The 27,532-nt window shown below is 44.3% G+C and overlaps 1 protein-coding gene across 12 annotated transcripts in view; it reads right to left on the bottom strand.

Moving 5' to 3' along the window:
• Positions 1 to 27,532, bottom strand: part of HDAC4 (histone deacetylase 4) — a 475,906-nt gene that overhangs the window by 118,360 nt on the left and 330,014 nt on the right. For all 12 annotated transcript variants that reach the window (XM_048870012.2, XM_075118165.1, XM_075118166.1 and 9 more), the window contains one exon: positions 2,763 to 2,894. In XM_048870012.2, coding sequence (XP_048725969.1) covers positions 2,763 to 2,894 — 132 coding nt within the window. The remainder of the gene's footprint in view (positions 1 to 2,762; positions 2,895 to 27,532) is intronic.

The raw sequence follows: 27,532 nt of genomic DNA, 5'->3' as shown, positions 1-27,532 counted from the left end.
GCATCTGACTCAGATGATGAAAATGAACATGCATCAGTCCACACTGCTTTGGATCATTATCAAGCAGAACCCATCATCAGTGTGGAACCATGTCCTCTGGAATGGTGGTTGAAGCATGAAGGGACATATGAATCTTTAGCGCATCTGGCATGTAAATATCTTGCAACATCAGCTACAACAGAGCCATGCGAATGCCTGTTCTCACTTTCAGGTGACATTGTAAACAGAAAGCAGGCAGCATTATCTCCTGCAAATTGTAACCAACCTTGTTCGTCTGAGTGATTGGCTGACCAAGAAGTAGGACTGAGTGGACTTGTAGACTCTAAAGTTTTACATTGTTTTATTTTTGAATGCAGTTTTTTGTACATAATTCTACATTTGTAAGTTAAACTTTCATGATAAAGAAATTGCACTACAGTACTTGTATGAGGTGAATTTTTTTGGTTTTTACAGAGCAAATATTTGTAATAAAAAATAAATATAAAGCGAGCACTGTACACTTTGTATTCTGTGTTGTAATTTAAATTAATATATTTTAAAATGTAATAAACATCCAAAAATATTAAAAATAAATGGTATTCTATTGTTGTTTAATCTCACGATCACAATTAATTTTTTTAATCGCTTGACGGTCCTAATTTAAATTAATTGTTTGCTGAAGAACAATGGAGGTCTGCATAAGGCCCAAAATAATATGGCGTCAAAAGCATTTATCATCGGAGTGGTACAGTTATGAATTATGCTTAGCACCTGGATCCATGGACATTAGTAGAGATGCCTTTGAGACATTTCATGCTGTATTTCCCAACAACCCATAATTTCTACCATCTTGAAATACTACACTGGCACCATATCTATATCTGATTAACACAAGATTAAAAACTAGAGTTGTGAAACAGAGCCTGTGGACTTGGAAACAATGCCTTCATTGATGAATGTCCAAGGACTATAGGGTTAAGGGTGCCAAAGGGAGTACAGAAATCCTGACTGAAGAATTAATCAGATATATAAACAGGTTTTAAAGCTGGGAGCCTTCTATAGAATGTGACAAGAGGCATGGCTTTCAGTTGCTTATCCAACAATTACCCAAAATTGGAATTAATTGAGAAACTTAACAGTAACAAGTTACCGGGACCAGATGGCATTCACCCAAGAGTTCTGAAAGAACTCAAATGTGAAACTGTGGAACTATTAACCACGGTTTGTAACCTGTCCTTTAAATCACCTACTGTACCCAATGACTGGAAGATAGCTAATGTAACGCCAATATTTAAGAAGGGCTCTAGAGGTGATCCTGGCAATTACAGACCGGTAAGTTGAACGTCCATACCGGGCAAATTAGTTGAAACCATAGTAAAGAATAAAATTGTCAGACACATAGAAGAACATAAATTGTTACGCAAAAGTCAACATGGCTTCTGTAAAGGGAGATCATGTCTTACTAATCTATAAGAGTTCTTTGAGGGGCTCAACAAACATGTGGACAAGGGGGATCCAGTGGACATAGTGTACTTAGATTTCCAGAAAGCCATTGACAAGGTCCCTCACCAAAAGCTCTTATGTAAATTAAGTTGTCATGGGATAAGAGGGAAGATCCTTTCATGGATTGAGAACTGATTAAAAGACAGGGAACAAAGGGTAGGAATAAATGGTAAATTTTCAGAATGGAGAGGGGTAAGTAGTGGTGTTCCCCAAGGGTCAGTCCTTGGACCAATCCTATTCAACTTATTCATAAATGATCTGGAGAAAGGGGTAAACAGTAAGTTTGCAGATGATACTAAACTGCTCAAGATAGTTAAGACCAAAGCAGACTGTGAAGATCTTCAAAAAGATCTCACAAAACTAAGTGATTGGGCAACAAAATGGCAAATGAAATTTAATGTGGACAAATGTAAAGTAATGCACATTGGAAAAAATAACCCCAACTATACTCACAATATGATGGGGGCTAATTTATCTATAACTAATCAGGAGAAAGATCTTGGAGTCATCGTGGACAGTTCTCTGAAGACGTCCATGCAGTGTGCAGTGGCAGTCAAAAAAGCAAACGGAATGTTAGGAATCATTAAAAAAGGGATAGAGAATAAGATGGAGAATATCTTATTGCCCTTATATAAATCCATGGTATGCCCACATCTTGAATACTGCATACAGATGAGGTCCCCTCATCTCAAAAAAAGATATACTGGCATTAGAAAAGGGCAACTAAAATGATTAGAAGTTTGGAACAGGTCCCATATGAGGAGAGATTAAAGAGGCTAGGACGTTTCATCTTGGAAAAGAGGAGACTAAGGGGGGATATGATAGAGGTATAGAAAATCATGAGTAGTGTTGAGAAAGTGAAAGTTATTTACTTGTTCCCAAAATATAAGAACTAGAGGTCACCAAATGAAATTAATGGGTAGCATGTTTAAAACAAATAAAAGGAAGTTCTTCTACACTCAGCGCACAGTTAACCTGTGGAACTCCTTGCTTGAGGAGGTTGTGAAGGCTAGGACTATAACAGGGTTTAAAAGAGAATTGGATAAATTCATGGACGTTAAGTCCATTAATGGCTATTAGCCAGGATGGGTAAGGAATGGTGTCCCTAGCCTCTGTTTGTCAGAGGGTGGAGATGGATGGCATGAAAGAGATCACTTGATCATTACCTGTTAGGTTCACAGGCACCTGGCATTGGCCACTGTTGACAAACAGGATACTGGGTTGGATGGACCTTTGGTCTGACCCAGTATGGCTGTTCTTATGTTCTTATGTTAACATACCTGTGACATCCAGGGGACGCTTCTTCAGAGCAGTAACCACTGGGCCATCTTTCCTGCGTAACAGGGGACTGCTCCGTCTTTCAGCAACTTTCTGCTTTAATCTGGATCGTAACTTCAGGTTGGGTTCAGATGCTGTACAAAGAAAGGAAAAGTCATCACTGAATGCAGAGTTCCATTTAACATCATCTTATTCATCGTTTTCTGCTAACTATATTGGCTAATCTTCAGTGAAGTATTCCACAGAAATGTAAGGGAAATTAATCATATGACATAATAATTGGAACGAAGCATTATCAGTATAATGAAAAAATACCAACAGATACCTTCTGCACTAGTTCTGTTAAAACACTAATGATCAGGATTAATAGTGCTTTTTATAAAAAAGCATGTTACAATGTTTTACATATGGACTGGAGATAATGGTTTGCAGTATGATTTGTTGTAAAGTTCATGAGATCTAATACAAAGTAAGATATTCACCTATAATATATTTATAATCACTCCACTGCTGACTACTAAGCTTATCACAAAGGTAGAGCCTTGGAATGGATATTCTATAAATTAATAAATCAATGGGCCTCTATAGCGGATAACAAAAGAATAATTATCTTAATTTCCCAAGCATAGTTCAAGGATTGTCGTATGACTAACACACACGCAATACTTCAAAAGTTTATCTTAAAATGTGTAACTACCTTAAGGTCATCAGGACTGCCAAGAGGTTTGTGGCCACAGGAAATTTGTAAAATTTGAACCCCTTTACATCATATGATACACATTTTAACTATCCCCTTAAATGAAAGTTTCAGGCATGGGAATGTTCCAAGACTCTATATTCATCAAATGGAAGAGTCAGGAGATGTGCACAGAACCCTCACCACATCCTCCTAAGTAGGAATCAGAGAAGAAACTGAACTGCCAGCACTATGTGTCTCATATAAATATTTTTCAATAGGTAAGGAAGCCATGAGAAAGGGAAAAGATTCCCACTGGAAGACATCTTTTTTTTGTAAACTTTGTGCTCTCTTGAGTATGTTTGAAATATTTCCTTGAGTGCTTCAGGGCTCCTGACATTTACTGGATTTGTGAACTTACCCAAACTTTCTCCTCCTCCACTCTCCAGCAATTCTGCTGTCTAATTCCTTTTATTGGCAAGTTCTATGCTCTCACCATTAAAGGTGATTCTTGATTCTTTGTGCCCAAGGGTTGACAATGTAAAACTTCTTCAGCAGACTTGAAGTCGGATTTACAAATTGATTTTGTTTAACAAAGTCTGGCTACAGATTTATTTCCCTCTAGAGTGTGTAGAATGCCAACATAGAATGTTTTAATTGAGAACAGCACACAAATTGGAAGTTGACGACTTCATGATCAAATGCTTAAAAGTTCTCATCAAAACTGTTCTCCGATGAGACTTTAGAGAAGGAGCTTTTCATGAATATACCATGGACAGAAAAAAATGTCTACCTAAATTTGCTTTAAAAAAAGATAAAGGAGATACTTTTAAAAAGTGTCAGGCTCATCAAGATGATTTTAAAATTCAATTTGAAATCCATTAGTGAAGGGCAAAATCACGTTATAGGCCATTTACATAAAGACAGCAAGTGGAATGAATATAAATCTGTTGTTTGCCAGAAGGACAAAATTAAAGAGGGGGCTATTTAAATATCAATTGCACTTTCTTCCACGTTAGTTCAGAAAAAAAAGAGCTCTGCTTTAAAGGGAAGGACCTAATATTAGTTTAAAAGTAGACAATAGACATGAGAACACTCAGAGCCTCATGGTATAGTCTTTATTCTTTAAGGTAGATAATTTACAGTTACAGCCAATTTACATTTTAAATAAATTAATTGATTAGATGTTTGGATCTATACTTTAAAAAAAAGTAAAGCAATAATTCATATAAATGTGGCTATGTATATTGTGCATCTATATGGAGTATCTACATATGCATGCAATGTATGAAGTGAGCTGTAGCTCATGAAAGCTTATGCTCAAATAAATTTGTAAGTCTCGAAGGTGCCACAAGTCCTCCTTTTCTTTTTGCGGATACAGACTAACACGGCTGCTACGCTGAACCATATTCTACAGTTGGTTAAAGCATCTGACTTCTGACAAAGAAAAATATGACAATATAAATTACATTAAAATGAGGATTTCATTCATATAATTTATTCTTGTATGGTATTTGTCTGAATTACGTTTTGTGTTTGGAATAGAGAAATCACTGTATTTTAAAGGTATACAATGAAGAAAGTGTCTAAGTATGAAACACCTTAAAATGGAGAAAAAAAATCAGGGTATACAGGAACTCCTCACTTAAAGTCGTCCCGGTTAACGCTGTTTCGTTGTTACGTTGCTGATCAATTAGGGAACATGCTTGTTTAAAGTTGCGCAATGCTCCCTTACGATGTCGTTTGGCAGCCGCCTGCTTTGTCCACTGCTTGCAGGAAGAGCCGCCCGTTGAAGTTAGCTAGTGGGGGTTGGGTGGAACCAGGGTGGACCGGCAGCGCCCCATCAGCTCCCTGTTGTTCCCCTAAGTTCCCTGTGCCGCAGCTGCCCAGCAGGCTACCAATTGCCAGCAGTTCAGCTGTCCCTCCCCCCACTGCCATGTGCTGCTCCTGCTCTCTGCATTGGAGCTGCTCCCCGGAGCCTCCTGCTTGCTGTGCAGGGGGTGTGGGGTGGGGTCTAATGTCACAGTGTCCACCTCCCCCTTGCTCCTGCACCCCACTTACCCAATCTTCCATAGAGTGGGGGGGGGGGAGAAGGAGAGAGAGAGGGGAGGACACAGGACAGGGCTCAGGATGGAGGGAGCTTCCTGGCAGCAGCTGCCATCTCAGCTTGCAGATTAACTTAAAAAGACAGTGAACTTAGAGTGGGCTCAGCGAATTTAAAGGAGTAATGTGCAGCTCTCTCTCTCTCCCACGCACAGGGTGTGTGTCTCTGTCTCCCCTCCCTCCATTCATGCTGCCTTGTAGAATGTGAGGCTACATTAACAAGTTAACCCTTGAAGGCTCAGGCAATTGCTAGTTCATCATTTAGCAGTAAGGCATTCCCTAGGAAATATCCCACCCTCTGACTTCACTACCTCAACCAAGCTTCACAATCATCATCGCTGTGTACCAGTATTAAATTGTTTGTTTAAAACTTATAGTGTGTGTGTGTGTATGTGTGTGTGTGTGTATCTATATATCTACATAATATATAGTCTTTTGTCTGGTGAAAAAAAATTTCCCTGGTACCTAATCCCCCTCCCCCATTTACATTAATTCTTATGGGGAAATTTGATTTGCTTAACACTGTTTCACTTAAAGTTGCATTTTTCAGGAACATAACTACAACGTTAAGTGAGGAGTTACTGTATTACAAATGATGCTACAGGTCTGAATATACTAATAAGAATCATTTCCTGTAACAAGAATTTCAATGTGAATGAAAATAAGGAACCACATGCTTAAACAAAACATCTCCAAAGGAAGATATGACCATCCAAAGAAAACACATGGAATTTCCCAGACAAATGTATTACATGGTGTTCTTCATCCCCTCCTCATCTTGGGATAAGTTTCAAAATAGTTAGTAGTTGTTTAAACCCTTACCATTCTACAACTAAAAGTTTAGACTTTGTTCTACAATATTGTTTTTTCTTTTTTTTTTCAAAAAAAAAATACTAATGCTATACAGAAATTTTTATCAAAACTCCAAGGAATTTTTAAACATTGGTATCCCATTTCACCTGTCATTCATATCCATGGTACATGAAAATATCTGTATACATTTCACTAGGTGTTACGTAAGTCGGAGTTAAGTGAATTAACAACACCCTGCCAGCAGCACAGAATTATCTGAAATTCTAGGTATTTACATATGTTATTTTGGAATGTCTCAGTGTTATAAAGAATTTCAATTTTCAACAATGCATATTGAAAGCTCAGTCAGGGCCAATAAGCTTATTTGTTTTTTTTACTGTCATCTAATGAAAAAAATGCTGCCTAAATTTAAGAGACCTATACTTCACAAGTATAAATAAGAAAATAACATGAATCAGCCAGCACATAACTCAAACGATATTATGGAGTTTGAGCGCATAGGTTCAATTTTCTTTAAGAAACATCAGTTCTACTGAAAATCAACTGACATTCATCCCACCATACAATGTGTCCAAATGAAGTGTTGTTCAGAGTCTTAATGCAATCTACAATGCATGGAAGTCAATCTCAAAAGCTTTGTACTCTTTAGGTCACGTAATGTCTTCTTATCAAATGGTATACACTTATTAATTCAAAAATTCAGTTAGGTATTGTGACAGGGTCGGGCCAGATGGCTACAGGAGAGTAATAGAAGGCAGATATATTAGCCCCAGGTTAAGTAGGTCCCTTTTCCCTGGGTAAGGTAACAGGGAAGGTTCCAGAACAATCACGAACCTTCTGGAGACAATTAAGACAGACAGGCTGATTAGAACACCTGCAGCCAATCAAGAAGCTGCTAGAATCAATTAAGGAAGGCTAATCAGGGCACCTGGGTTTAAAAAGGAGCTCACTTCAGTTTGTGGTGCGTGTGTAAGGAGCTGGGAGCAAGAGGCGCTAAGAGCTGAGAGTGAGGATGCATACTGTTGGAGAACTGAGGAGTACAAGCATTATCAGACACCAGGAGGAAGGTCCTATGGTGAGGATAAAGGTGTTGGGAGGAGGCCATGGGGAAGTAGCCCAGGAATCATAGAATATCAGGGTTGGAAGGGACCTCAGGAGGTCATCTAGCCCAAACCCCTGCTCAAAGCAGGACCAATCCCCAACTAAATCATCCCAGCCAGGGCTTTGTCAAGCCTGATCTTAAAAACTTCTAAGGAAGGAGATTCCACCACCTCCCTAGGTAACGCATTCCAGTATTTCACCACCCTCCTAGTGAAAACGTTTTTCCTAATATGCAACCTAAACCTCCCCCACTGCAACTTGAGACCATTACTCCTCATACTGTCATCAGCTACCACTGAGAACAGTCTAGATCCATCCTCTTTGGAACCCCCTTTCAGGTAGTTGAAAGCAGCTATCAAATCCCCCCTCATTCTTCTCTTCCGCAGACTAAACAATCCCAGTTCCCTCATAACTCATGTGTTCCAGTCCCCTAATCATTTTTGTTGCCCTCCCCTGGACTCTTTCAAATTTTTCCACATCCTTCTTGTAGTGTGGGGCCCAAAACTGGACACAGTACTCCAGATGAGGCTTCACCAATGTCCAACAGAGTAGAACGATCACGTCCCTCGATCTGCTGGCAATGCCCCTACATATACATCCCAAAATGCTATTGGCCTTCTTGGCAATAAGGGCACACTGTTAACTCATATCCAGCTTCTTGTCCACTGTAACCCCTAGGTCCTTTTCTACCGAACTGCTACCGAGCCATTCGGTCCCTAGTCTGTAGCGGTGCATGGGATTCTTCCGTCCTAAGTGCAGGACTCTGCACTTGTCCTTGTTGAACCTCATCAGATTTCTTTTGGCCCAATCCTCCAATTTATCTAGGTCCCTCTGTATCCTATCCTTACCCTCCAGCGTAGCTACCTCTCCTCCCAGTTTAGTGTCATCTGCAAACTTGCTGAGGGTGCAATCCACACCATCCTCCAGATCATTTATTAAGATACTGAACAAAACCGGCCCGGAGTTGTACCTGTTGCACAGCTGTTCCAGGAGGCACTCTAGACAGCTGCATTCCACAGGGCCCTAGGCTGGAACCCGGAGTAGAGAGCGGGCCCGGGTTCCCCGCAAACCTCCCAGCTCCTGGTCAGACACAGGAGGAGTTGACCTGGACTGTGGGTTCACAAAAACGGCTAAACTGAGGGCTGCCATGAAGCTCCATGCGAGGAAATCTGCCAATAAGCGCACGACCCACCAAGGTAGAGGAGGAACTTTGTCACAACTGATGTCAGCAGTGGGATTTGGTGTGCACAGCGCGACGGAAGGAGGCGGCTGTTTGGGGGGAGAAAAAAAAAGGAAAGTTTTTTTTTTTTTTTTCACCACAATGGAGGATGTAGTGCGGGCACTGATACAAGCCACAGCTGCCCAGCAGGAGACTACCCGTGTCCAGGCAGCCGCCCAACAGGAGGCAGTGTGGCTACAGCAAGAGACTAATCGCCTGCTGATGGACCAGGCTGCTCAAGAACGGGCTATGTTGCAAGAACTGGTAAACCAGGTAAAGGCCCTTACAGAGCTGAAACGCGGCCATGATGGGACGCAGATCATGCGGGCCAGCAATTGGCTGCAGAAAATGACGCGGGGGAATGATGTAGAGGCATACCTCCTGGCCTTTGAGAGGACAGTGCTGCGGGAGGCTTGGCCTCGAAAACAATGGTTTGGCATCTTCGCTCCATTCCTGTGTGGGGAGGCCCAGAAGGCCTACTATGATTTGCCTGAAGTGGCTGTGGCTGCGGCAGACTACCCCCAGCTGCAAGCAGAGATCCTGGCCAGATCTGCGGCCGCAGTGCGGGCCCAGCGATATCATGAATGGAGATACCAGGAAGACAAAACCCCTCATCCATCTCACACGAAAGTGGTTATGAACTGAGTCCCGGAGTCTGGAGGAGATACTAGAGGTTCTGGTCATCGGCTGATACATGAGAGGACTACTGCCAGACCTTCGTGCCTGGGTAAGCCAGAACAAACCCTCCACCTACGATGAGGTTGTCACGCTGGTAGAAAGGCGAAGGACAGCAAGGGAGCTGACCCGACCAGTTAAGGAAGAAGCACCCCAGGTTAAACTAGCAGCACCAAGCCCTCGAGCTCGGGTGACTGGGCCACGAGGAGAACCCAGGTGGAAAAAGAGAGGGGCTGAAGGCCCACCAGAAGCCACAAAGAGTCGGAGCACTGAGGGGGAAGAGGATCATGATGTTAGACTGCCCAAACCAAGAGACCAGGGAACGCCTAGGGCTCCATAGGGATGTTACACCTGCGGGGAATGGGGGCGCAGAGCTGCACAGTGTCCCAATGCCGAGGAGCCTATGCAGTGTAACCTGGGGAAGTGGGCAGACCCATGCTCCCTAATCTACCTTGTGGGGTCTCACTTATCCCACATATGTATACCAAACCAGTGAAGCTAAATGGGGTAGAGACCACAGCACTGGTTGATTTGGAGAGTGCTATCACGCTTGTCTCAGGGAAGCTCGTGAAGCGTAGTCAGCTGCTGTGGGCCAAGCATATGGGGATAACATGCGTCCATGGGACAGTTGGTTATTACCCCACCATCCCAGTAAAAATCGAGATTCAGGGGAACATTACTGAGGTAGCAGCAGGTGTAGTCCCTAAACTCCCACACCCGGTGTTCATAGGGAGGGACTTCCCAGGGTCTGAAGACTTACTTCCGGTAGGGGAATTGGAGAAAGGGGGAAGCCCTGAAAGTAGTGAGGCATCCACAGTAGACTGTCAACCCCCAACCTTCTTTGAAATGTCCCCAGATTTGTTCTCCACTCCCAGACGGCGTAGAAAGACGAAAAGGGAAAGAAGGGCAGCTAAGGCCCTGGCAACCTGAATACTGGCCCAAAGCCAGAGGGTAACTCTTGTTGGTAGGCGGACCCGAGCAGCTGAAAAGGAGGCCACCCAGGAGGGAGAAGCACCCGAGTCTGACCCACACCTTAACGCCTCCAAACCAGTAGACGCAACAGAGACTGGCCCCCTAGATCTTGGGCAGATTAGCCCCGGGAGAGCAGATTTTGGAAGGGACCAGGTGAAGACCCAAGGTACGACTACATTAGGAAGGAGGTGACCGAAACAGATGGGGTTCCCATGGAAGGGAAAACCCAAGGACCAGGACCCTACTTCATAATGAAGAAGAATCTCTTATACCGGGTTATATCAGTACAGGGGCAGAAGATACAGCAGATCCTAGTACCTCAAAAACACCCGAATGCTGTATTAAGTCTGGCCGATAGTCATCTTTTTGGGGGGCATTTGGGAGTAAAGAAGACCCTGGCATGGGTCCTGCGACGATTCTTATGGCCCGGAGTACATGAAGAAGTTCGGCGGTACTGTGCATCCTGCCCAGAGTGTCAGCTGCACAGTCCCTGTCCCCACTTGAGGGCACCTTTAGTACCCCTTCCCATCACAGAGGTTCCCTTTGAGTGAATAGCCATGGACCTAGTGGGACCCCTGGAGAAGACAGCCCGGGGCCACCAATATATACTTGTCATTCTGGATTATGCTACTCGCTACCCAGAAGCCATCCCCCTGTGGAACACGGCCTCTAAAACGATAGCTAAAGAGTTGGTGGGGATCTTTGCCCGAGTGGGGCTACCAAAGGAGATATTAACAGACCAAGGAACCCCTTTTATGTCAAAGCTAATGAAGGACCTCTGTACACTGCTCCATATACATACCCTGAGAATTCCAGTCTTTCATCCGCAGATCGATGGGCTGGTAGAAAGGTTTAACCGAACCCCCAAGGCAATGATAAGGAAAGTGGTAAGTCGGGACGGGAACGATTAGGACACCCTACCTTATGTTTGCAATCCGGGAGGTACCTCAGGCCTCAACTGGGTTTTCCCCCTTTGAATTATTATACGGACGCCACCCCCGTGGCATACTAGATATTGCAAAAGAAATCTGGGAAGAGGAACCCAATGAGGGGATAAATATAATTGACCATGTGTTGCAGATGCGAGAACGGACAGCCCGGGTCACCCCTATTGTACGGGAACATTTGGAAAAGGCGTAGGAGATCCAGTGAACCCATTACAATTGCCAGGCAAAAATACGACGGTTCCAACGGTTCCAACCGTTGGTACCCATGGCAGAAAGCAAGCTTTTGGCCCAATGGCAGGGGCCCTATGAGGTGGTTGAACCCGTGGGGGAAGTAACATACAAGGTGCGGCAGCCAGGACGCCGGAAACAAGAACAAATTTATCATATTAACCTCTTAAAGCCTTGGCATCAACGAGAGGCATGTGTAGTGGCCCAAGAGACCCCGATCCAGGGAAATAACATGCAGGAGCAGATCAGGATATCCACTGATCTGACACCAAACCAGAAGAAGGACATAACTGAGATGATCAACCGATACCATGACATGTTTTCAACCAAACCAGGTCGGACCACCGAAGCATATCACTACATTATCACAGACCCTGGGGTAAAGGTAACTTTAAGGCCCTATCGGGTCCTAGCGGCAAAAAGGGAGGAGATCAAGGCAGAGGTAAAAAGGATGTTGGAGGTGGGAGTCAAAGAAGAGTCCCACAGTCAGTGGTCAAGCCTGATTGTGTTGGTGCCCAAACCTGATGGCACCACTAGGTTTTGTAATGACTTTCGCCGGCTGAATGAGATATCCAAAATCGATGCATACCCCATATCAATGAGTTAGTTGACTGCCTGGGCAGTGCCCGATTTTTCAGCACCCTTGATTTAACAAAGGGATACTGGCAGATTCCCCTTGCCAAAGATGCGAAAGAAAAGATGACATTCTCTACACCAGAGGGTCTGTTTCAATATACTGTTCTTCATTTTGGACTGCATGGGGCACCTGCCACCTTCCAGCGTCTTATGGACAAGCTCCTATGGCCCCATACCAGTTACGCAGCGGCATACCTGGATGATGTGATTATTCACACCCCCGACTGGGAAACCCACTTAGGAAAGGTGGAAGAGGTTCTGGACATGCTAAGACGGGCTGGCCTCACAGCCAACCCAGCCAAGTGTGCTATAGGGCTAGTCGAGGCTAAATACCTTGGCTACATTGTAGGAAGGGGCATGGTCAAGCCTAAACTAAACAAACTAGAGACTATCCAAAATTGGCCCCAGCTGAATCGGAAAAAGCAAGTCTGGGCATTCCTGGGTGTGGTGGGGTACTACCAATGATTTATTCCCCATTTTGCTACCAGAGCGAGTCCCCTGACAGACCTGATAAAAGCTCGGGGTCCAGACATGGTGAAGTGGACAGATGCTGCAGAAAACGCATTCATGGATCTATGGACAGCCCTCTGCAGTAACCCCATGCTTCATAGCCCCAGACTTCAACAAAGAATTCATTTTACAAACAGATGCATCTGAAGTAAAATTGGGAGCTGTCCTATCGCAGATGGTCGGAGATGAACACCCAATCCTCTACCTCAGCAGGAAACTCCTCCCGAGAGAGCAGAAGTATGCCATGGTTGAAAGAGTGCCTAGCTGTGAAATGGGCCATGGAAACACTACTTTATTACCTTCTGGGATGACGGTTTACCCTTGTAACCGACCATGCACCCCTCCAGCGGATGCAGCAAAATAAAGAGAAGAATGCAAGGGTGACCAGATGGTTCCTGTCCCTACAATCTTTCCAATTCACCATACAACATCGGGCTGGAAGCCACCATGGCAATGCAGATGGCTTGTCACGAGTACACTGCCTGACGTCCCAAGTTGCCAAACCCCGTAGTGTTGAGCAGCGGGGGGATATGTGACAGGGTCGGGCCAGATGGCCACAGGAGAGTAATAGAAAGCAGATACATTAGCCCCAGGTTAAGTAGGTCCCTTTTCACTGGGTAAGGTAACAGGGAAGGTTCCAGAACAATCACGAACTTTCTGGAGACAATTAAGACAGACAAGCTGATTAGAACACCTGCAGCCAATCAAGAAGCTGCTGGAATCAATTAGGAAGGCTAATCAGGGCATCTGGGTTGAAAAAGGAGCTCACTTCAGTTTGTGGTGCGCGTGTAAGGAGCTGGGAGCAAGAGGCGCTAAGAGCTGAGAGTGAGAATGCGGACTGTTGGAGGACGGAGGAGTACAAGCATTATCGGACACCAGGAGGAAGGTCCTGTGGAGAGGATAAAGAAGGTGTTGGGAGGAGGCCATGGGAAAGTAGCCCACGGAGTTGTAGCTGTCGCACAGCTGTTCCAGGAGGCACTCTAGACAGCTGCATTCCACAGGGCCCTGGGCTGGAACCCGGAGGAGAGGGTGGGCCCGGGTTCCCCGCAAACCTCCCAACTCCTGGTCAGACACAGGAGGAGTTGACCTGGACTGTGGGTTCACAAAAATGGCCAAACTGAGGGCTGCCGTGAAGCTCCAAGGCGAGCAAATCCACCAATAAGCGCAAGACCCACCAAGGTAGAGGAGGAACTTTGTCACAGTATTTATTCAGCCAGATAATTAAGGACACGTCTACCTTTAAGCATGTCATTAGTCTTACTGAAGTCAATGGGGCCATTCGTATGTTCAATTACATTACTGAATTGTGGCCTTAGTGCCTCAGTTTATTCAGAGAAAATATGATACTCTTGGGGCACATGCAGAATTTGTTTCTCTTGCAGTTTTCTTTGCTTCCCCTCAGGAAAATGGGGAAGCAAAGAAATCTGCAGGGAACAAACACCCTTCCCTAGCAGCCCAGGCGTGTTGGTTCGAGCACCCATAGCACCTGGCAGAGACATAAATGAGCGCGGGAGGAATGGGGCTTGGGCGTGCATGTGTGGAGACGTCAGTCACCACGAGGGAAGGCAGGGCTGGGCAGCTGTGTGCGCAACCAAGAGAGACTCTCACTCAGCCTTGTGTGGAGGGATAGGGCTTCAGGTTGTTTGGAGGTAGGTATTAGGCAGTCTCTGTCCCCTAGGGCAGAGCAGAAAATGTAGCAGCCTGCCAGCATAGTTGTTCCTATTGTTGTTAGTTAATTGTTCCCATTTATAGTGAATTCCCCCAGGAGCATAAAAAAAGGTGTAAAACGTTTAAGGATCCTTTACATTGCCAGAGTGGTGTAAAGGAGCCTTATTGTAAATGACAGTAAGGGAATCCTCAGTCAGGAAGATCTGTGTGCTCTTTCGCTTTTTTCCCGTGCCTGAGTGGCACAATGGGGTAGATTACAATTCAGGATCTATTTTACTTACCCATTTAAAAAAAGACTGAGGGAAAATAAAATGTTTATAAAAGCGGTCAATAAAATGTCAGGACAGTCAGAACCAAGCACTCTTCAAAGTAGCTAGCGAGGATTATAGCTGGAATGCAGGGTATTGGTTACCAAGTATTTGTAACTTAACACGCCTGTGTTTAGAAAGTCCTGAATAGTTAGTGACGTTTTTCTGTACTGTAGTTTAAATAAATTAACAAAATAATTTAAACTGGCTTGATTATATTGTGTTATTCTGACAAATAAAATATGCAGAATTTTTAATTTTTTCATGCAGAATTTCCCCAACAGTAATATGTTCTCTCTTCTCTCTAAGGCCTCTCTATTGCATGTGGAACACAGGGCCTTCACCACTGCCTTTATGGGGGCACACAAGCCTTCCTGCAATGTCAAAGCATAGTCCATGGGCAAGGAGAAGGAGAAAACATACTATGAGTAAATTAACAATTTAAGAAATTAAGACATGTAGAACAACTGCTTCCCCAGTCCATAGGGTCTCCTAAACAAGATACCCATCATGTGCTTTTCCACAGGACCCAATATGACTTGAGACGTTCTATCTGGCTTCTTTCAGCCTCACTGTTTTACCTACGTAAAACTATTCATTTTAAAGTAGGCTTCTGAAGTAACCTTACATACTGCCTCATTTGCATAAGAGATTTAGCATTTTTCATACTCCCCATACAATGCATTTATGGGAGAAATAATCAGACAGATGTGCCAGGAGTATACCTATCTTTACAGATATTAAGGGTAGTTCTTTAGTATTTCTAAGTAATACTGACTTTTACAATAAGTTTGGCAAAGCGCAAATGCTATCCTGGGATGTATAATCAAAAGAATCTCGAGTAGAAGTAGAAAGGCTGTTTTACCTCTGTATTTGGCACCAGTGCAATACCAGATCCAATTCTGGTACACAGAACTCAAGAAGGGTATTAAAAAATTGGAGAGGGTTCAGAGAAGACCCACAGGAATGATTAAATATGTCATCTAGTGATAGATTCCAAGAGCTCAATCTATTTAACATATCCGGCGACAGTGGTGCTGCCCATAGGCCTGGTAATAAGCCAGGGAGCGATGCCACCTGCTTTGAGGATAGCGTGCAGGCTCCAGCGACTGGGAGCATGGAGATTGTCTGTGACGCTCCGGTGACTAGCTCCGGAAAGCGCTGAGGAGGCTCTGGCGAGCGGCGCCTATGAACCAGGGAGCAGCGTCTGTCGGGTGACTGCTGCTGGGGTTCCGGTACCACGAGTGCGGTGACTGATGTCGGGATCCAAGGGATAGGTGCCTGGAGTCCGGCGTTCTGTGCCAGGAACTAACCGAGTGGCCACAGGGTCTGTGGTCTGAGGCGTGGCTCCGGAGGTTGTTGGCACGGCCCTGGTGAGTGAGATGGGGGAGTACAATGCTGCGGGGCCGATTTTTGTAGGGGTGCCATGAAAGGCTTTACTCTAGAAATGGTTGGGAGTGAGGGGTCCTTGGGCCTCTCTTCCTGAGGAGTAGGCGGCACTGGGAGGGAGAAGATGTTCTTTGTTGCTTTAAAGGCTTCCAGGATGGACGGCTCCATGAGGTACCACGTGCCTCTATCACTCCCTGGAGTAGGAGGCAGATTGTGGGGCAGACTAGACCCAATAGGTGAGGTGACCGCCTGGCTGCCCTCCTGTGATGGCGAGATGGTCCGAGCCAGCCTAGGCTCAACTTCTCCCTTATCCTTGCCCTCATGGGTTCTCTGAGAGTGCCCCCTTCCTGTGTGCTTTCTGTGCCTTTTGGCTGGTACCGGTGACGTGGATCGATGCCGGGAGGCATTGGTGCCAGGAGGTGCTTCTTATCAATGCCAAAGTACGGAGTACTGAGTCCAAATGTGTCGGCTCCGAGGCTGTGGCAAGTGCTGATTTCATGAGGAGCATGCGGAGTCCAACGTCTCTCTCCTTCTTGGTCCAGGTCTTGAATCCCTTGCAAATGCGACACTTCTTGCTAATGTGGGACTCACCCAGACACTTCAAACAGCTAAGATGTGGATTGTTGATTGGCATGGGCAGGATCCCCTGGGAGAATAACATGGAGTCCAAGAGAGCTGGCTGTATTTTAAAGAATCCTGATTGAGGACTGATTTTAAAGAATCCTGATTGCAGGAACAAACCATCCTGATGTGCAGAAAGAATAGTACATATGGCAGGCGACCAGCTTGGCTTAACAGTGAAATCCTTGCTGATCTTAAACACAAAAAAGCTTACAAGAAGTGGAAGATTGGACAAATGACCAGGGAGGAGTGTAAACATGTTGCTCAGGCATGCAGCGAAATCAGGAAGGCCAAACAACATCCCTTGCTAGCTGAAACTCCAAGTGTGAAGAGTAACAAGAAGGGTTTCTTCAGGTATGTTAGCAACAAAAAGGTGGTCAAGGAAAGTGTGGGCCCCTTTCTGAATGAGGGAGGCAACCTAGTGACAGAGATGTGGAAAAAGCTAATGTTCTCAATGCTATTTTTGCCTCTGTCTTCACGAATGAGGGCAGCTCCCAGACTACTGCACTGGGCAGCACAGTATGGGGAGGAGGTGACCAGCCTTCTGTAGAGAAAGGAGTGGTTCAGGACTATTTAGAAAAGCTGGACAAGCACATGTTCATGGGGCTGGATGCACTGCATCCGAGGGTGCTAAAGGAGTTGGTGGATGTGATTTGCAGAGCCATTGGCCATTATCTTTGAAAACTCATAGCAATTGGGGGAGGTCCCAGATGACTGGAAAAAGGCTAATGTAGTGCCCATCTTTAAAAAAGGAAAGGAGGAAGATCCGGGGAACTACAGGCCAGTCAGCCTCACCTCAGTCCCTGGAAAAATCATGCAGCAGCTCCTCAAGGAGTCACTTCTTAAGCACTTAGACGAGAGGAAAGTGATCAGGAACAGTCAGCGTGGATTCACCAAGGGCAAGTCACGCCTGACTAACCTAATTATCTTCTATGACAAGATAACTGGCTCTGTGAATGAGGGGAAAGCAGTGGACGTGTTATTCCTTGACTTTAGCAAAGCTTTTGACACGGTCTCCCACAGTATTCTTGCCAGCAAGTTAAAGTAGTATGGGCTGGATAAATGGACTATAAGGTGGATAGAAAGATGGCTAGATCGTCGGGCTCAATGGGTAGTGATCAATGGCTTCATGTCTCGTTGGCAGCCGGTATCAAGTGGAGTGCCCCAAGGGTTGGTCCTGGGGCCGGTTTTGTTCAGTATCTTCATTAATGATCTGGAGGATGGCGTGGACTGCACCCTCAGCAAGTTTGCAGATGACACTCAACTGGGAGGAGTGGTAGATACACTGGAAGGTAGCAATAGGATACAGAGGGACCTAGACAAATTGGAGGATTGGGCCAAAAGAAATCTGATGAGGTTCAACAAGGACAAGTGCAGAGTCCTGCACTTAGGACGGAAGAATCCCATGCACTGCTAGGGACTAGGGACCAAGTGGCTAGGCAGCAGTTCTGCAGAAAAGGACCTATGGTTACAATGGACGAGAAGCTGGATATGAGTCAACAGTGTGCCCGTGTTGCCAAGAAGGCTAACGGCATTTTGGGCTGTAAAAGTAGGTGCACTGCCAGCAGATCGAGGGACGTGATTGTTCCCCTCTATTTGACATTGGTGAGGCCTCATCTGGAGTACTGTGTCCAGTTTTGGGCCCCACACTACAAGAAGGATGTGGAAAAATTGGAAAGAGTCCAGGGGAGGGCAACAAAAATGAATAGGGGGCTGGAGCACATTACTTATGAGGAGAGGCTGAGGGAACTGCAGAAGAGAAAAATGAGGGGGTAGCTGCTTTCCACTACCTGAAAGGGGGTTCCAAAGAGGATGGATCTAGATTGTTCTCAGTGGTACCAGATGACAGAACGAGGAGTAATGGTCTCAAATTGCAGTGGGAGAGATTTAGGTTGGATGTTAGGAAAAACGTTTTCACTCGGAGGGTGGTGAAGCACTGGAATGCGGTACCTAGTGAAGTGGTGGAATCTCTTTCCCTAGGAGGCTTTTAAGGTCAGGCTTGACAAAGCCCTGGCTGGGGTGATTTAGTTGGGGATTGGTCCTGCTTTGAGCAGGGGGTTGGACTAGATGACCTCTTGAGGTCCCTTCCAACCCTGATATTCTACGATTCTTTGGGCTTCTTACAGTGATCGCACAGCTTGAAGCCCGAGGAGCGGGGCATGCCCCATCCCTGGGCTAAGTCCCTCAGGGGACTATCCATCTCTAGAGTAAAATTTTTTATTAAAGCTAATGTTTAAAATCAAGATTACACAAATTTAAGAAGGAAGGTACAGTACATCTGAGGTCAGGCTCGAGTTATGTGAGATTACAAGTATCGATTACAAAGTTCATAAGATACATACATAGTACATAATCAGCATAGACCCAGATTGAGGTGCTGGAGTTTTTAAGGTTTCAGAGTAACAGCCGTGTTAGTCTGTATTCGCAAAAAGAAAAGGAGTACTTGTGGCACCTTAGAGACTAACCAATTTATTTGAGCATGAGCTGTACCTCACGAAAGCTCATGCTCAAATAAATTGGTTAGTCTCTAAGGTGCCACAAGTACTCCTTTTCTTTTTGGAGTTTTTAAAGCGTCAGTGAATAAGTGATCTCAGGTACGCCACCCACAGAATGTATTTAGAGTCCAAGTCAGTATTGGTATAGCGAATAGGTAATGGGTGGGGTGCGTCCCTTGGTTTATCAGGGAAGGAAGTGGGTTATTTCCCTGATCGGTGGTCTTGTTTACTCATCCTAGTACTCACAGTGTCCCATGATGTGCTCTGTGTAGATGTTTCTGGACCACCTGATGGTGTCGGACACCATGACCTGTCTCATGAGCTGGGCTGTTAACTATCGCTAATCACAACTATTTACAAAAGTTCAAAGAACCACTGAATAAGAACCACTTGGCTAGAGCAAGAGGAGTGTTCCAGCACCAACATTAAGAAGGAACTGAGGGGGAGAGAGGGGATTGGCAGCATCCCTTATACTGGTGCATATGAGCCGGTCCCCTACGGACACCAGAGCCGGTCCCCTACGGACACCACTAAGGGTATAAATTTCTGGCACCGGTGCATGTGGCGAGCACACACACACCTACAATGGAATGGAACGCTTGTTTTCTGTGCTGGCATGGGCAGCTTAGTAGAGCAGTGTGGAAGGGCTTCTTCTGTATTTTTATGTATGGTTCTTCATCCTAATTAAAATCTAATTAATGACTTGTGCTGGGGGTTTGTTAGGACAAAATGTTTATTAGTGGTCAAAAGAAGCTTTGATCTCAGGATGAACAAAGGCTATTCACACTTCTTTTATAGCTTTGCTGTAGTTTGCTTGTCTGACTGTAGAAGAAATCAAAACAGCAGTAGAGTAGAGTATACTGCAGGGAGTTCCTTTGTAACTGCCCAGACATTTCATGAGAATGCCTAGAACATACAGCTTCACATGTGGAAAGGCCCTAAACTAGTGATGCTGCTGCTCTTGTGCTGACGTCACCCCTACAGTTACAGAAAAACACCACAGTCTTGCTGTGACTATTCCCAGGGATACCCAGGACTGTGTGGCACCTGGCTACCACTTGCCCTTAATATAAGGAAGCCTTGTCTGGGCCTGCTCGGGTTCAGCTCCCCAACTCCACTGGCCACAAGCAACACAAGTGCTCTCCTCTAGGCCTGCACAAGCCTTTCTGCCTCTCTACAGAGTAGCGATTGACTCATTCCAACTCTGAGCCCTCCGAGTGTCTCCGTGGAATGTCCAGCCTCTGCTTCACTGCACACTCACAGTACTCACAGATCGGCTGCTTCCAAAGGAATAGTACACCCAAGCTTACCAGTTCCACTGCTGAAGACTTACATCACATCTCCGCTTAACACACAGTTTTGATACTTTGTTAAATACACTTCTACTTGTTTTCAGGATACACATATCGGGATTCGAGTCACAGCAAGTAGAAGTACTGGAAAAAAATGGCTATAACATTTCCCCTTCCCCAGAATACATCCACATCTTCAGTTGTGCTTTTGAGACAAAACCTGACTGCTCTTTCTGCTACAATAAGTGGCCAAAAGACCCTTTTTCAACTCCCACCTACTATTATAAGCAAAACATGGGGAATATTAAATCTAAGTTAATATAAGCAATACTCCCAATTTAATTTCTGGAATACGAAGTGGGAGCTCACCAGGGGCAAAAAGGGCAGCTGGGTTCATCACGGGGGCCAGAAGAGGCAGTTCAGAGCTACTGCTCCTTTCCCCATCTGCTACCTTCTTCCCCCAACAAAAGTTCATCCAATAAGGTCAAGAAACTAAGGGCAGCTCTTAGTTCTTCCTTTAGCTAGGGGCTATTTCAACACAACTCAGCTGCTTCCTGAGCACCTTGGAGCACTGTGGTACGCTGGGAGGGGAAACAGTAGCTTTCCTTTGGTGCATCACTATTCATGCTCCTTTTCCATCAGGACATCAAAGGGAAGCTATGGCTCCCCCGCTCTCACCCCATAGCACTTAGAAGTGCAAGAGAGCTGGCTGGAGTGCTTTACTGTGGCTCCTGACTGAGGAAGCTGAACTAGTGACTGTACTAAAGCCTCCTCATTCAGATTCTTAATCTAGTGTAGGTGGGCTAGGACAGAAGTCAGCAGGTGGTAAGAGAGAAGGGCTCCATGGCAGGTGATTAGCAAGCTTCGACTGCATTTCCAGCTAAAGCCTGTAGCATTTTTTAAAAAAAAGAAAATCCCTAACACGCATTTTAGAATTGGTTTTCTAAAAGGACACAGGGGAAGATATTAAAAGCAAGCCTCACCCCGACGTGCTGTTTGGTTTCTTTTACTATGTTCTAGAATTTCTACAGTTTGACCTGAATAGATGTTCTACAGAACTAAAATATTAGGCAATTTTTATGCATTTTAAGAAGTTACCTTTAGTAACATACACACACACAAAGGCTATTCCCCTCGCCGCTTAGTACAGGAAATACAGATGTCTTAATAGGTCGATGGCTACCCCTCATTAGAAGAGTATGCCCTGAAGTAGTAATGTGTGGATATGTGGTACAAAGCATGTAATGCAGGAGAACCAGAACTTGGATCACGTCAGCATCAGGAAATACAATGTGGGTGAGAAAACAAAGGTTCTCTGAAACTTGAGTGACACTCAATGTAGCACAAAACTCAAAGACTTTCTCTAAATTATACTCCCACACGACGTTGCAGTTTCTACCTACTCTGTTTTCCTCTAAACAATCTTTGTCATAAAACAAGCCACTTCACACATCCAAAGGATCAGAATCAGCTCAGAGAGGTACGATGTGTTTCTTGATGAATGCTGTGTTTTAATTAATGACAAAATATAATTTCTTTTTAACACAAGGTGTTCAGCACAATTCTACCAGTTTAGCAGTATACCACCCTACCCATGTTCTTGCAACATCAAAGAAACAAACAAAAACAGTTTTTTTCACTCTGTAGCTATTGGGCATGTTCCCCTCCTGTTCTCCCTGACAGACTCTTGCCTGATGCATGGAGGCACATGGGAATGAGTGCTATTCAGTAGGAGATCTTTGTTCTATTACAAGTATGCATTTTCTTATCCTGCATCCATCACCACACGATCTGAGCATCTATAAGACCATATTCTTCTCCCCTTTAGAAAACAGTGTGTCAATACAGTAGACATGTCTTTTACATTGTTATTTAGAAATTGGCCAGCTCAGTAGTTTAAACATTCCATACGATTGTCAGCATGTGGAGTGCATGGGCCAGTCCTTTCCTGTAACAGGCTCCACATAAGCAAATTCAGGAAAATTACTGACCTGTTGTTTTGCTCCTCTGAAGCTGGCATCTGCCAAGATTTTCATTCTCAGCTACCTAAAGCAACATAGGAGGATCTACACGAGCTTCTGAAGCTGTGGGATTTGAGTTTTTTGGTTTTGTTTTGTTTTTAATCACTAAAGGCAGCAGCAGTAGCAGGATGGAGCACAAGCCACTAACTGGCAGTGACCCAGCACTAGCTGAGAAGCCGAGGTAAGCTCAGAACTGCTGAAAAGCCAAATCAAGACACAGAGCACTGAAAAATAGATGCTAAGGCACCAGGGCAAATAGTGAAGCCATGAAGAGTAAATGCCGAAGTGCTGGTGACAAGCACCACAGCACCCCTGCAAAGGCATTGAAGCACGCAGGCAAACTAACAAGTAATTTTTCAATAATCTGGACGTTACTGGAAGACTGGGCTATGGAAAAGAATCCCCAAAGATGAGTAAAACAGTTCAGATCAAAGAACCTGAGTAATAATAGGGAAAGTGCACCCCCCCCGCCTCCCCCTCCCCCACATTAAGGAGGATCTGACTGGAAGAGTCCAAGGGCAGCTGTTAGTCTCAGTGGGCTGGGCTCACGCTCTATCCTGCTACCCCTCCTCAGGGAATCAACATGTCAACAATTTGGAGATTTCAGTTGTCTCACACTGTGGAGCAGAGAATCAGGAGTGAGACAGATGGTATCTTTAGAGGAGGCGGCCTTGTTTTCAGAGGCTTTGAGCACCTATACCTCCCACTGAACTCAATGGGACCTCAGCACCTTAGAAAAGAAACCATTCAGGTTCATCTTCATTGTGTTCTATAAAAGTGTGTCTGTGTTAAAGAGACTTAGGAAATTTAGTACCAAAGTTCTACCTTTTACGCATGTAAGTAACCAGCACATTAAAGATCAGCCTATCTTTCTTCGTTTGCTTTATGGATGGATGGGGAAACGGTGGCAATCTGAGGTTTGTAAACGTGAACAAGTAATTTATGAGCATTGTTGGAAAAGATCCCAGGCCTACAGACTCCAAGACTCCCTGGTTAGCCAGTAGACCAAATTACAAACTGATATATGTAGAGTCCTGTAACACTCTACGCCTACCTGTGAGAATAACTCTGCTGAGCCAGTACCGTTCTCAGTTTGGCTGTGATGTGTGTATGACAGAGAAGAGGCGTCTCATGCTGAGGAGAAGGAAGGGAATTGGTATAGGGGTTATACAAGAAAGCCCATTCTGCGTACTCTGGCTTTAGCATCTGAAGTTGGAGTCCCATGAGCTGGATTGGGCTGGCACTTCTCTCTCACCCCTCAGTGGTCAAGGGTAATGATGGTTCTTGGTAGTTCCTAGCCAGCCTCTCTCTGAGATCCAAAAGAGTTGTACATAGGGTTAACAATTTTCCATTTTTTCAAAGCCGAACACTACAGGCCCCTCTGTCACTTACTCCTCCCTCCCCCGGGACTCACCTGCCGTCTGCAGAGCTGGGGTGGGAGGATCTGCTGCTGGCACCACTCCTCAAGTGCCATGCACTGTCAGGATCCTTCCTCCTCCAGCAGCAGCTGCTTTTCCTGCCCTCTGGGTGGCAGAGGCCGATTGTGGTTACTGCGGTAACTGGACTTTTGGTGTCCAGTCAGACATTGCACAGGTCCCCTTTCGACTGGACGTTCAAAAACCTGAGACCTGGCAACCCAGTAAATTTGTACAGGCTATAAACTATAGTTTGTAATGGCAGCCATTTTCATAGTCCTAGCTTTGGACTGATGGGAAGTTGGTCTAGGTATACCTTTCCTGTTAGGAGTCAGGCTCTCCAGTCAGTCTCTACTGGAAAGAGTGGACAAGTGCCCATTTCTTTATTTTGTTTTTATAACCATTTTTATACTAATGATGTTGGAAGGGACACCTCTGATGATTCACTGGAACGAACCCTGAGATTATATTGATTTGCTCACTTTTGGGAAAGGCTCAAATACAGATACCTAGACAGACAATTTTTACTGTTAACAGATTTCAAGGACTTATTTTTTATCAGCTGACTTGCTCCTAATGAGGTGCTGAGTCCCTCCAGAACTGCTGAATTTCAGCAAAAATTAAATGCATTTAGCATCTTGCAGCATTGGGCCCACAATACTGTAGTTACTGTAGAGCTCAGTCTGGTGAGATGCTAACCATTCTCAGTTCCCATAGAAGTCAATGTAAGTTCAGGATACGCAGTGCCTGACAAAGGGTGGTTGGCACCTTGCAGGATGGACAATCCACAAGAAAAAAATAGGGTCTTTTCAGATATACCGAACAGTAACACCATTTCTCTTTCTCAGTCTCTTAAGAAAAGTCTCTGTGTGCGCATTTCAGGACAAAGCAGGACATTTCATAGTATTCAAACTTCTCAAAAGTCAAGGGACAACATGAAAGGCAAAAGCAAAAGAATCTGGATATAGGAATAGTAGAAAGTGGGAACCTATATCCCTAATCATGTAAACCTGAAGAACAAAACTTCAACAAATACAAGAGAGTTTCTGACATACTGTAATGGACGTTGGAGAGGTTACAAGAGACCACCAAACCTCAGGCCTAGCAAAAACAATCAAAGATTAGCTGTCAGTGGATATTCTGAGACTTCACTATAATAGGCAGCAATTGTTTTAGCTCAGTGCATGGCACCTCAGCAGCTATATTAAATCTGAATGAGAGTCACCCTCATTTTAGGAAAACATCACTACTCTTTTCTCAACAGCTGTGAGCAAGACCTGTGCGCTCAGACCCTCATAAAGGAACCTCAATGAACAGGGAAAAGGAGTTGCTATTAAATTCTTAGACAAGGATTATTACACAGTGGAAGAAAAACAAGTCGTGAGAGCACTAAACTATTCACTTTTCAGTTACAAAATGAGACCGGATTTGAGCTAGTACTGTAAAATGTACCTAGCAGCAAGACTGAGAACAGGGCACAAGTAATGATAAACTGCATCTCCAAGGAGTCTGATAGTAGAACAATTTCATGCAGAAACCAATGGCCAAGAAACAGTAACAGATCAATCTAGCCCTACAAAATACATTAGAACAGGACTTTGGGAGATAGGATGTACCAATGACAGGCTATTAGTATTTACTGTTTCACAAACTGAGTTTTGCAGGAACTCTTCTTTAGAAATTATTCATGCCCTTAATCTGAGTTTTTCCTGAGGCGATACCAGTTTATATAGGGATCTGACCTTGTTTGTTTAAAAAGGAAAACAATGCTATGATTATGTCTTAATTTTAAAGTATGTGAAGTGCACAAAAGAATATAAAAGAATCCATTGCCCAAGATGTCATGATGCACCTAAAGTTATTGAAAAAGACAGAAAAGTGATACTAAAAATAACCTACTGTGGCTACATATTTATTCTCTGAATGACACCATATTAAAATTTGTCAGTGTACAAGTCAAATTGCCAGCACTGAACGTTTAATCTGGAATAAAAGAGTCAAGCTGTGTTCTCTCAGCCTCTTATGTCACTCCACCTATATCAAAGATTATATGTTTTGATACCAGTTCTTACACTGTGATGGACTTTGTATTTCAACTAAGAAATTTTAATCAAATTTAATAAAAGCTGAAAGGCATGATATGGCAGTTTTGACTTACAAATACAATTAAAGGAAGCATTTTTATTGGTGCCAAAAGTCTGAAAGCTCACTTGCAGGGCTTTAGATATTAATAAAGATCTTCAGTTAGGATGCACTCCAACTTTCCCTTCCCTTTGTTTACATCATACTTTGAGTTCTTTTCCCCAAGCAACTTAACATTCTTGGAAATGGGTTTTTTGTTTTTTAAATAGAATATCAGTGCACCAGAAAGTCAAAGAAAAAATTCAACGGTACTTGTATACATTGTACTCTGTTGCCAAAAAGGAACATCAATACTGATGTACAAAGAGGACCAATATCTGTACTTTGGATGATGATGTGCTAGTGTAGTATCAATTACTCATATAAAATAACTCTTATTGTAAATCAGAAACAATTTTTTTGCAGATTTATTTTGTTAGTTTAAAAAAAAATCGGCTTTGGGGTGCTAAAGAATTCCCATTCCTGGCAACTGCTATTCCCTGTTTAAGGACTACTCCCATAGCTGAGTGAAATAAATTAATCATCTGCAGTTTATTCTGTGCTCTTCAGGGTTCTTCTCTATCCAACAGCAGACTTATCCAGAACACCTTAAAATGTGGTCTGGAGACACAGAAACCCAAGGAGAAAAAGGGGGTGAATCATCTTGATGAAGACAGTGACATGGTACAGAAGAATGAGCTCGGAAACAGCCACTACAGGAGTTCTTCGTACATGAGGACAGTGTCAGAGCAGAAAGGTCAGGTGGCAGATGAAAGTGACCAAGCAAAAAGTTGGCAGAAAAACAAGCTAGTGGGATGGGACAGAATTCTCAAGGCACAGGGTGATAAAGTGGAGGACTTCTTTAGTACCAGAGATAAGACTACTTGAAGGCTGTGGAAAGGAACAAGAAGCCACGGGAAGACTGAGGACAATAGGGAGCAGTGGAGAAGGATTCATTCAAGGGATCATCATTTACAAGGGGGTAGACACAGTCAGGGTCTCTTATTCTCTCGAAGGCTGAGATGTGTGGGACTAGAGTTGGAAGAATTGCCAAGTGAGGGGAAACTGGCACAACAAATGGTGCCAGTTCTTAGAGCAATTGGTAAAATCCTGGATAGCAGAGGACACTAAGAATCAGCATCAGAGTTAACTGGACATCAGCACAGTCATGGGCCTCCAGAGGCACTTAGCGAGTGAGTCTCATAATGGAGCAAGTGAAGGTAAGGGAACAGTGCAGATGATTCGCCCTTGACCCCAAACACCACCTTGAGTCTGGTGCCCTAACACCAGGGTTACTATCCCACTTCACCTCTTGGGGACCTAAGGAGTCCATGACAGGTTCTCCCGCCTTTATAATACTACTGCTTAGGGATAGTTTATTACGTAAAAAAAATCAAATAATCTGTTTAAAAAAAAGCCCCAAAACATAGTCCTTAAAATCCCATGACGTCTAGTTCACCGACAATATATGCCACACTCCATCTTCATCATACCTGGGCTCTTCTTTGGCCTCTCCCATTCTTCTGCCAAGATGATCACCCCAGCCCTACCAGACGGAGTGC

Source organism: Caretta caretta, chromosome 11, assembly GCF_965140235.1.
Source record: "Caretta caretta isolate rCarCar2 chromosome 11, rCarCar1.hap1, whole genome shotgun sequence".
In the NCBI taxonomy this organism is placed as follows: domain Eukaryota; kingdom Metazoa; phylum Chordata; order Testudines; family Cheloniidae; genus Caretta; species Caretta caretta.
The sequence above is the reverse complement of the archived record's forward strand: the minus strand, read 5'-3'. Positions and strand labels throughout refer to the sequence as shown.